This window comes from Dendrobates tinctorius, unplaced genomic scaffold (assembly GCF_039654945.1).
Source record: "Dendrobates tinctorius isolate UK_male_01 unplaced genomic scaffold, ASM3965494v1 ptg000103l, whole genome shotgun sequence".
NCBI lineage: Eukaryota > Metazoa > Chordata > Amphibia > Anura > Dendrobatidae > Dendrobates > Dendrobates tinctorius.
Genome location: NW_027361771.1, coordinates 47,486,859 through 47,498,016, shown reverse-complemented (window position 1 = coordinate 47,498,016; position 11,158 = coordinate 47,486,859). Strand labels below are relative to the sequence as shown.

General features: G+C 45.9%; 1 protein-coding gene across 5 annotated transcripts in view; it reads right to left on the bottom strand.

Moving 5' to 3' along the window:
- Positions 1–11,158, bottom strand: part of LOC141100145 (uncharacterized) — an 82,406-nt gene that overhangs the window by 46,681 nt on the left and 24,567 nt on the right. For 2 of the 5 annotated variants that reach the window (XM_073588407.1, XM_073588408.1), the window contains exons 2-3: positions 9,457–9,568; positions 8,873–9,007 (exon numbers count right to left, since the gene is read on the bottom strand). In XM_073588407.1, the coding sequence (XP_073444508.1) occupies positions 8,873–9,001 (129 nt within the window). In that variant the 5' untranslated portion in view covers positions 9,002–9,007; positions 9,457–9,568. The remainder of the gene's footprint in view (positions 1–8,872; positions 9,008–9,456; positions 9,569–11,158) is intronic. The other 3 variants (XM_073588409.1, XM_073588406.1, XM_073588410.1) reach the window with 2 other exon arrangements.

The following is an 11,158-nucleotide window of genomic DNA, read 5'->3' as shown; positions in this document are numbered from 1 at the left end:
ATTTCTACTTTAAACTCAAAAATATACCAAAAAAAAACAAAATATCACTTAATAACAAAATATACGAAGTATGCTCCATTGCTCCTAGTGGTACCAGGTCACGTTCTTGGGGCTAAAAGCTGTTGTAACTCAGATTGACTTAAAATAACAACAATTATGTATAAAATATAAATTTTGAAGAACAACATTAGCTTTCTTTTGAGATATTAAGTGTGTTTTTATTATTTACCGTTCTGGAGTTATGGCTCCATATGTCAGCTTTTTGGCCAAAAATTTGGATTTTTTTCAAACTTTGAGCGACGAGCGGCACGGGTTAACGTCGTTTGAATAAGCTCAAATTTTGGCTATCTCAATATCTGGAAAGGGGAATCGTTTTGTGGGGTCCAGACGGACAAAATTCCGACATCGATTTTTTGTGGTCACCCTACTCTGCAGCAGCAAGCTTCTCTTGCATATGGATCATCTCTGCTTCCATACTCTCCAGTTTCTTCTTGTCTTCACTCTGTTCATCACTCAGGCCTGGCCGCTGTAAGTCTTCGTCCCACTTTTTCTCCCGCAGAAGACAGTTTCTGTGAGTACTCCTACCTCTTCTCTGAGGGACTTATTCAGACCTTGCCACGATGCCAGGTGACCTTTGAGCTCGAAAACTTCTTTCTCTAGCTCATCTAGTCTGTTCTCCCTCTGAGAGCCACAGTCACCCCTAGAGTCAGAGTCACGCCGATCATCCAAGAGAACCCTCCAGTTACCCTCTGACCTAGTGTCCACTCCAGTTGTCTCATCTCCCAGCCCACCATCCGTCATGTCACGAGACGTCAGGTCCGTAAGTTGGGCAGATGTACCCCTTCTTCCGGTCACTTTTACAACTGACCTGTTCAGATTAGCAGGCGTCATCGTCACCATGTCTGCTAACCCAACAGTAGGAATGTCTCCAGCCTCCTGCCATATATCATCAAACAAGACAAAGTCCCGACCCCTCTCAAAGGGATGCACTAAGTTTGGTGGCATACTACCACCTTGACAGTTAACCCCCTTTGTCATCTCAATCAGGACTCTGTCCACCGTATAATTCACAATGACCCCGTGGTCGCAGCGAACCCTGACGTTTTTCTCGGTTAGAGATAAAACAAGCGGAGTTCCTGTCAGAGTCACCTGACTCTTTGAGTCCAGCCTACCAGAGACTCCTTCCCAGTGCAGCATCACGGTACACACCTGTGGCCCATCGTTATCTGGAAAATACATGCCGCACTCCTCAAAAGACATACACACACACTGCGGTTCCCCAGACATGTCCACTGAGGTACCCAGTGCTGCCCCTTTTGCAAACTCGGCCCCTTTCTGGACCACCATTCCAATTTGGGCCACCTCCCCCTCTGGGACTCCACCCCTTTTTGGGTCAATCCGACCCCTTTCTGGACCACCCCGATTTGGGTCACCGCCCCCTTCTCGGCTACCACCCCTGTTTTGGGTCACCGCCCCTTCTGGGACTCCACCCCCTTTCGGGATTTCCCCATGTCCGTTTTATCGGTCTCCTTAGACCGCAGTTCACACCACACAGTTTATGTCTCTTTTACGAAACCACACAAGTCCTTTCTGGCACCACCACAGCTCCTGCTGTCACCGATCACCGACACCACCGGCTGCCATTCACACACAGCTGCTGGTGTCACCTTCGTAACCCCGCCGAGTTACCGGAAGCCGCTTGTCACCTTCGTAACCCAGCCAAGTTACAGCAAGCCGCTTGTCACCTTCTTGATTCCCACTGAGTTGAGAAAAGAGAAAAAAAAACACACCACACAAAACTCACGTGTCCTATCTGTGTGCTATTCAGGACGTTCCGTCTCTGCCTGAGACTGTCCAACACACAGGGTGCACCGGGTGCTATTCAGGGAGCCGACCCTCCTCCCAGGGTTTCCCAACACACCGGCCTCACCAGGTCCAGGGGCTCTGCGGGTGCTCTTCAGGACATCCGTCTCCGCCTGAGACTGCCCAACACTCACGCCTCACCAGGTCCAAGGTCATACCACGTGCTCCAGGCATCTGATTCTTCTCCTAGAACCTCCCAACACTGACCCTCCAGGACCTTGCTTACTGAACCCTCCAGGTACACAGTCTTTCTCACTGACCCAGGTCAGTACAATACGAACACCTGTCCGTTACCTGTGTCGGCCACACAGGTCCTCGGGTACCTCTCATCCACAGAAGCACCCTATCACAATCCACAGTCTTTTCCTCTGACCCCGGTCAGCATATTACACGGCTTTCACGACCGTCACCTGCTGGCCGCGCAGGTTCCTGGACCCCTCTACCGCAGAGGTGTCCTATAAGTCTCTTCCACTGACCTGCTGTCAGTATACAACACGGCTTTCACAACCGTCAGCCCTCCTGGCTCAGCGTTGCCAGCACTGCACCATGTGCTTTGGAAACCGTTGCCCATAGCAACCGAATTTTGCAGTCCTCTTCCGTTGCTCCTAGCAACAAGGCTACAACATTGCCCATAGCATTCTCCACCAATTGTAAGGTAGCGCTGTCATTCAAGGTTGGGGACACTCGCTTGGCAGCCAAATAATCACGTCCGGCACGGGTTTTCCATAAAACAAGTAACAGTCCATGTGGTTTATTCAGACATCATAAACCCACAGCAGCAACATAATGTTCATCAAAACAGCATAGCGTCCATGACAGAGCTTCACTCTGTTTATTCTGTAGTCATACAGGTTGTGCCATGTCCAGCACACAGGCTCTCTAAGGCCTGTTTCACACTTCCGTTCTTGCCCATCAGTCAAAATCCGCCGTTTTTTCAAAAAAACTGATCCGCCATTTATTTTGGCGGATCCGTTTTTTTCCCCATTGACTTGCATTACCGGCGGATCTTGACGGATGGTCATCCGTTGGATCCGTTTTTTTGCTCTCTCTCTCTCCCCGGGCAGCGGTTCCTTTAAAATTCTTAATTCGGCGGATCCGTCAAAAAAAACGGATTCGGCGGCATCCGTTCACATCAGTTAGGAACGGATCCGCTTTCCGCCTTTTTGGCGGATTTTAACTGACACAAAAAACTGAAGTGTGAAACAGGCCTTAGCCTCACAGTTATATCCCCTCTCTGGGTTTACATCATGGCTGCTTCAGCTTACTGCAGACGTCCATTCCCTCCAAGGAACTATCAGGCACGTGCAGCCATTAAACACAGCGTTCACTTGCTTTCAGGAAGCCAGCCCCATCTCTCTCAGACGGGACCTTCCAAAACGGACCAACCAGGTCCCAGCATTCACTCCATGTGACCTACCCTGGCCACCTTATATGGTCCGTAGTCACTTCCACCGAGTCACATGGCTATGACCTCATCACAGGTCCTTCAACCACTCATACACACTTTACAATAGCGTTCTTAAACACACCCCCTTGGTGGGTTTGTAGGTAACTGGTTCCGCCCATCTCACCAGTTACCTGGAGACTTCCCAAACACATTGAAACAGCACCTCAGCAGTATCACTGCTGATCAACACACACACAAGTCTCCATCCCAAGGCCACCCACCTTGAGATACATAACGATCCTTTAGCACCCTGCTCCTGTTACCACTCTGGTCAAGGCTATCTGTTCGTCCTGGGACTCCCACACAGCGCCCCCTAGTGGACACAGTGGTCACTACACCACACCTTGTAAAAATGAAAAGTTTTAGGCTAAAGCAACATTTTTTGTGGGAAAATTTAATATTTGGGGTATTTTCTGTCATGTACACCCCTGAAAGTGACTTCAAAAGTGAGGTGGTCCCTAAAAAAAATGGTTTTGCAAATTTTGTTGTACAAATGAGAAATCGCTGGTCAACTTTTAACCCTTACAACTTCCTAACAAAAAATATGTTTCAAAAATGATGCTGATGTAAAGTAGGCATATTTTGTGTGACATATCTCTCTGGTTTAACCCCTTCCTGACATGAGACGTACTATCCCGTCCATGGGACCCGGGCCCCTATGCCCATGGACGGGATAGTACGTCTAGCGCGATCAGCGGCGCCCACGTGGTGAGCGCCGCTGATCGTGGCCGGGTGTCAGCTGATTATCACAGCTGACACCCGGCACAATGTGTCAGGGGCGGTCACGGACCGCCCCCGACACGTTAACCCCTTGCACACCGCGATCAAACATGATCGCGGTGTACCGGGGGTTAAAGGGAAGCATCGGCAGGGAGGGGGCTCCCTCCGTGCTTCCCTGAGCCCCCCACGGCAGCGCAATGTGCAGCGCTGCTGCGGGGGGCTCCTTTCCTCCAGGCCCCCGAATCCAAGATGGCGACGGGGGCCTTCGGGGGCCTGAGGAAGCTGGCTTCCTCAGTGCCTGCAAAGCGCAGGCATGAGGAAGCCTTCTGCAGTGCCTGTGTCAGATCGCTGATCTGTCACAGTGATCTGTGATGTGACAGATCAGCGATCTGTCACAGGACAGTGATGTCCCACCTGGGACTATTTAATAAAGTAAAAAAAGAAATTAAAAAAAGTGTTAAAATAACATATTAGGTATCGCCGCGTCCGTAATGACCCGCCCTATAAAACTGTCCCATTAGTTAACCCCTTTAGCGAACCACTTAAAAAATAAAAATAAAAAACGAAGCAAAAAATAATGATTTATTATCATACCGACAAACAAAAAGTGTAATAACGCGCGATCAAAAAGACGCATATAAATATCCTTGGTACCGCTGAAAACATCTTGTCCTGCAAAAAACGAGCCGCCACACAGCATCATCAGCGAAAAAATAAAAAAGTTATAGCTCGCAGAATAAAGCGATGCAAAAATAATTATTTTTTATATAAAATAGTTTTCATTGCATAAAACCGACAAAAACATAAAAAAATGACATAAATGAGGTATCGCTGTAACCGAACTGACCCGAAGAATAAAACCGCTTTATCAATTTTACCGCACGCGGAACGGTGTAAACGCACCCCCCCAAAAGAAATTCATGAAACGCTGGTTTTTGTTCATTCTGTGTCCCAAAAATAGGAATAAAAAGCGATCAAAAAATGTCACGTGCCCAAAAATGGTACCAATAAAAACGTCAACTCGTCCCGCAAAAAATAAGACCTCACATGACTCGGTGGATCAAAATACGGAAAAATTATAGCTCTCAATATGTGGTGATGCAAAAACTATTTTTACAATAAAAAGCGTCTTTTAGCGTGCGACAGCTGCCAAATATAAAAACCGCCATAGATAGTAAATCAAACCCCCCGTCATCACCCCCTTAGTTAGGGAAAAATAATAAAATTAAAAAAAAAGTATTTATCTCCATTTTCCCATTAGGGTTAGGGTTAGGGCTAGGGTTAGGGCTAGGGTTAGGGCTCAGATTAGGGTTAGGGGTGTGTTGGGGTTAGGGTTGGAGTTATAATTGGGGGGGTTTCCACTGTTTGGGCACATCAGGGGCTCTCCAAATGCAACATGGCGTCTGATCTCAATTCCAGCCAATTCTGAGTTGAAAAAGTCAAATGTTGCTCCTTCCCTTCCAAGCTCTGCCATGCGCCCAAACAGTGTTTTACCCCACATGTAGGGTATCAACCTACTCAGGACAAATGGCAAAACAATTTTTGGGGTCCAATTTCTCCTGTTACCCTTAGGAAAATAAAAAATTGGGGGCAAAAATATCATTTTTGTGGAAAAAAATGATTTTTTTATTTTCACGTCCGAGTGTTATAAACTTCTGTGAAGCACTTGGGGGTTCAAAGTGCTCACTACACATCTAGATAAGTTCCGTGGGGGGTCTAGTGTCCAAAATGGGGTCACTTGTGGGGAGTTTCAATAGTTTAGGTACATCAGGGGCTCTCCAAACGCACATGACACCCGCAGACCATTCCATCAAAGTCTGCATTCCAAAACGTCATTGCTTCCCTTCCGAGCCCCGACGTGTGTCCATACAGTAGTTTTCTCCCACATATGGGGTGTCAGCGTACTCAGGCCAAATTGGACAACAACTTTTGGGGGTCCAATTTCTCCTGTTACCCTTGGGAAAATGAAAAAATTGGGGACTAATTGATCATGTTTCTGGAAAAAATACGATTTTTTTATTTTCATGCCCTGGCATTATAAACTTCTGTGAAGCTCTTGGGGGTTCAAAGTGCTCACCTCACATCTAGATAAGTTCCTTAGTGGGTCTAGTTTTCAAAATGGGGTCATTTGTGGGGGGTTTCCACTGTTTAGGTACATTAGGGGCTCTCCAAAGGCAACATGACACCCGCAGACCATTCCATCAAAGTCTGCATTCCAAAACGTCACTACTTCCCTTCCGAGCCCCGACGTGTGCCCATACAGTAGTTTTCTCCCACATATGGGGTATCAGCATACTCAGGACAAATTGGACAACAACTTTTGGGGTCCAATTTCTCCTGGTACCCTTGGGAAAATAAAAAAATGGTGACTAAAAGATCATGTTTGTGGAAAAAATACGAATTTTTTATTTTCACGCCCGGGCGTTATAAACTTCTGTGAAGCACTGGGGGGTTCAAAGTGCTCACCACACATCTAGATAAGTTCCTTGGGGGGTCTAGTTTACAAAATGGTGTCATTTGTGGGGGGTTTCCACTGTTTAGGTACATTAGGGGCTCTCTAAAGGCAACATGACACCCGCAGACCATTCCATCAAAGTCTGCATTCCAAAACGTCACTACTTCCCTTCCGAGCCCCGACGTGTGCCCATACAGTAGTTTTCTCCCACATATGGGGTATCAGCATACTCGGGACAAATTGGACAACAACTTTTGGGGTCCAATTTCTCCTGGTACCCTTGGGAAAATAAAAAAATGGTGACTAAAAGATCATGTTTGTGGAAAAAATACAAATTTTTTATTTTCACGCCCGGGCGTTATAAACTTCTGTGCAGCACTGGGGGGTTCAAAGTGCTCACCACACATCTAGATAAGTTCCTTGGGGGGTCTAGTTTACAAAATGGTGTCATTTGTGGGGGGTTTCCACTGTTTTGGTACATCAGGAGTTTTCCAAACGCGACATGGTGTCCGATCTCAATTCCAGCCAAAAACGTCAAATGGCGTTGCTTCCCTTCCGAGCTCTGCCATGCGCCCAAATAGTGGTTTACCCCCACATGTGGGGTATCAGCGTACTCAGGACAAATTGCACAATAACTTTTACTGTCCTGTTACCCTTGGAAAAATAAGAATTGAGGGTGAAAAGATCATTTTTGTGGAAAAAATATGATTTTTTAATTGTATGGCTTTATGTTATAAACTTCTGTGAAGCCCATGGGGGTTCAAAGTTCTCACCACACATCTAGATAAGTTCCTTAGGGGGTCTAGTTTCCAAAATGGTGTCATTTGTCGGGGGTTTCCACTGTTTTGGTACATCAGGGGTTTTCCAAACGCGACATGGTGTCCGATCTCAATTCCAGCCAAAAACGTCAAATGGCGCTGCTTCCCTTCCGAGCTCTGCCGTGCGCCCAAATAGTGGTTTACCCCCACATGTGGGGTATCAGCGTACTCAGGACAAATTGCACAATAACTTTTAGGGTCCTGTTACCCTTGGGAAAATAAAAATTTGGGTGAAAAGATCATTTTTGTGGAAAAAATATGATTTTTTAATTGTACCGCTGTACGTTATAAACTTCTGTAAAGCCCTTGTGGGTTCAAAGTTCTCACCACATATCTAGATAAGTTCCTTGGGGGGTCTAGTTTCCAAAATGGGGTCACTTGTAGGGGGTTTCCACTGTTTAGGTACATCAGGGACTCTCCAAACGTGACATGGCGTCCAATCTGAATTCCAGCCAATTTTGCATTGAAAAAGTCAAACGGCGCTCCTTCCATTCTGAGCTCTGCCATCCACCGAAACAGTGGTTCCCCCCCACATATCAGGTATCTGCGTACTCAGGACAAATTGCACAATAACTTTTGCAGTCCAATTTCTCCTGTTACCCTTGGTAAAATAAAAAAAATTGAACCTGAAGTATTTTTTTTATGAAAAAAAGTTAGATGTTCATTTTTTTTTTAAATATTCAAAAAAATTCCTGTGACGCACCTAAAGGGTTAATAAACTTCTTGAATGTGGTTTTGAGCACTTTAAGGGGTGCAGTTTTTAGAATGGTGTCACTTTTGGGTATTTTCTATCATATAGACCCCTCAAAGTGGCTTCAAATGTGATGTGGTCCTAAAAATAAAATGGTGTTGTAAAAATGAGAAATCGCTGGTCAACTTTTAACCCTTATAACTTCCTAACAAAAAAAAATTTTGGTTCCAAAATTGTGCTGATGTAAAGTAAACACGTGGGAAATGTTAGTTATCAAGTTTTTTGTGTGCCGTATCTCTGTGATTTAAGGGCATAAAAATTCAAATTTGGAAAATTGCGAAATTTTCAAAATTTTCGCCAAATTTCCGTTTTTCTCACAAATAAACGCAAGTTATTTGAATGAAATTTTACCACTAACATGAAGTACAATATGTCACGAGAAAACAATGTCAGAATCACCGGGATCCATGGAAGCGTTCCAGAGTTATGACCTCATAAAGGTACAGTGGTCAGAATTGTAAAAATTGGCCCGGTCATGAACGTGCAAACCACCCTTGGGGGTGAAGGGGTTAAGGGCATAACAATTAAAAGTTTGAAAATTGTGAAATTTTCAAAATGTCCACAAATAAACACAAAAAATATTGACCTAAATTCACCACTAGCATAAAGTACAATGTGTCACAAAAAAAAGAATCTCAGAATCACTGGGATCCATTGAAGCGTTCCAGACTTATTACCTCAAAGTGACACTGGTTAGAATTGTAAAATTGGCATATACACCGAAGAAAACAGAAAATGTACTACTGATGATGATCACCGATTCCTGTGGTACAGTAAGGGCTTTGTGATGTTCTGCGACAATGCCCAGACTCGCTCACCTCTCCAGTCAGCAGGTAGATGATCTCCAGGGTGAGGTTTAACACCCTGTCAGCTAGTTGTTTTCTGTCCTTGGCCATCCTCAGTCGATCAGACAGAAAAAGGACCATTACCTCGCAGAGGGACTTCATCTTTTACTGAAGAGACAAAAATATTTTTTAAAAAAATCATATTAAGTGGAATATTCTGCTTGATATAAGACTTACATGCATTTATATTAAAAAAAAGCATGAAAAAGGAGCAAGTGTAAAGATATGAGGGCCAAGACAATTAGACAACTGGGTCAGGGCATCTCCAAATTGGTAGGTATTTTGGGGTAAGGGTTTAGTAGTTAGAACCTACCAAAGAAAAACAATGAGTAAAGGAAAGGCTCATGGGCACCCAAGGTTTATGGATGACCAAGGGAACAGAAGCCTATTCACAGGCAGGAGATGTCAGAGGGGCGCTGGCAGTGAGGGACATTCAACAGACGCCTGAGACTGCAAGGTGTAGACCCCAATCCAGTACCCTCCACTGTATCCTTGACTGTTGGGACTAGAGCGGATGGATTCATGGATCTCTGATCCAGCGTCCAGATCAGTCCTACCTGGTGACGGGAGGCTGCGAATCTTTTACCTTCCGGCGTCCATAATGCGGCTTTTGATTTGTCAGGGCTGGCTCTATGTCATCTGTACGTCCTGCTCATGCCTATTTGAGACCTATGGAATTAATGTTGTTCGATCATTTACAGTTGGAGCCGCCATAACTTTCTCATCTTTATGTAGCGTCACGATATGACACTAGATGGTGGCCCGATTCTAACGCATCGGGCATTCTAGAATATGTAGTTTATTTATGAAGTTTTAATAATAGTGCAATAATGCACCCCCCAATCCTGATATGCATGGTCCCCTCACCCTCCCAATCCTGGTAAGCATGGTCCCCTCACCCTCCCAATCCTGGTAAGCATGGTCCCCTCACCCTCCAATCCTGGAATGCATGATCCTCTCACCCCCCAATCCTGGTAAGCATGGTCCCCTCACCCTCCTTTCCTGGTATGCATGGTCCCTTCACCCCCCCTTTCCTGGTATGAATGGTCCCCTCACCGCCCCTTTCCTGGTATGAATCATAGAATCATAGAATTGTAGAGTTGGAAGGGACCTCCTGGGCCATCTGGTCCAACCCCCTGCTCAAAGCAGGTTTCGCTAAATCATCCCAGTCAGATGTCTGTCCAGCCTCTGTTTGAAGACTTCCATTGAAGGAGAACTCACCACTTCTCGTGGCAGCATGTTCCACTCATTGATCACTCTGTCAAAAAGTTTTTTCTAATATCTAATCTGTGTCTCCTCCCATTCAGTTTCATCCCATTGCTTCTAGTCTTTCCTTGTGCAAATGAGAATAAAGTTGATCCTTCTACAATGTGACAGCCCTTTAGATATTTGTAGACAGCTATTAAGTCTCCTCTCAGTCTTCTCTTTTGCAAACTAAACATTCCCAAATCCTGCAACCTTTCCTCATAAGACAGGGTTTGCAGACCGGTCACCATTCTGGTCGCTCTTTTCTGAACTTGCTCCAGTTTGTTGATGTCTTTTTTAAAATGTGGTGCCCAAAACTGGACACAATATTCCAGATGAGGTCTGACCAAAGAGGAGTAGAGGGAAATAATGACTTCACGTGATCTAGACTGTATGCTTCTGTTAATACATCCTAGAATTGCATTTGCCTTTTTTGCTGCTGCATCACACTGTTGACTCAGTCAGTCTGTGATCTATTAGTATACCCAAGTCTTTTTCACATGTGCTATCACTTAGCCCTATTCCTCCCATTCTGTATATGCTTTTTTCATTTTTATTGCCCAGATGTAGTACTTTGCATTTCTCCCTGTTAAAAACTGGGAGAATAGGGGTGTGGCCTGGACATGGAGCCGGCAAGACACACACTGTAGGAGCTCCTCAGTAACGGCTGCAAACACCACCACCCACCAGCTATCAAGAGCGAGCACCGGGGTCAGATGAGAGGGAAAGCGGGTCTCCGGTCGCAGACGCCTGCCAGAGGGACTCCCAGCCGTGGGGGGCAAGGTATTGTGCCATACCTGACTGAGGCCCAGCGTCCTCCCAGGCCTGTAATGGCGACCGGGACACGTGCTGCTGCGACCCGGCTGTCACAGCCTGAGCGTTCTCCTGCTTCCCCCGCCCGCTCTGCACAGCAACCCGATGAGAGGCTGCAGACTGACCCGGCATTGCAGGCTCCTGGATGGATGGCTCCTGGGGAAAACACCGGAGACCGGCCTGTGGTGACTGATGGGGGAG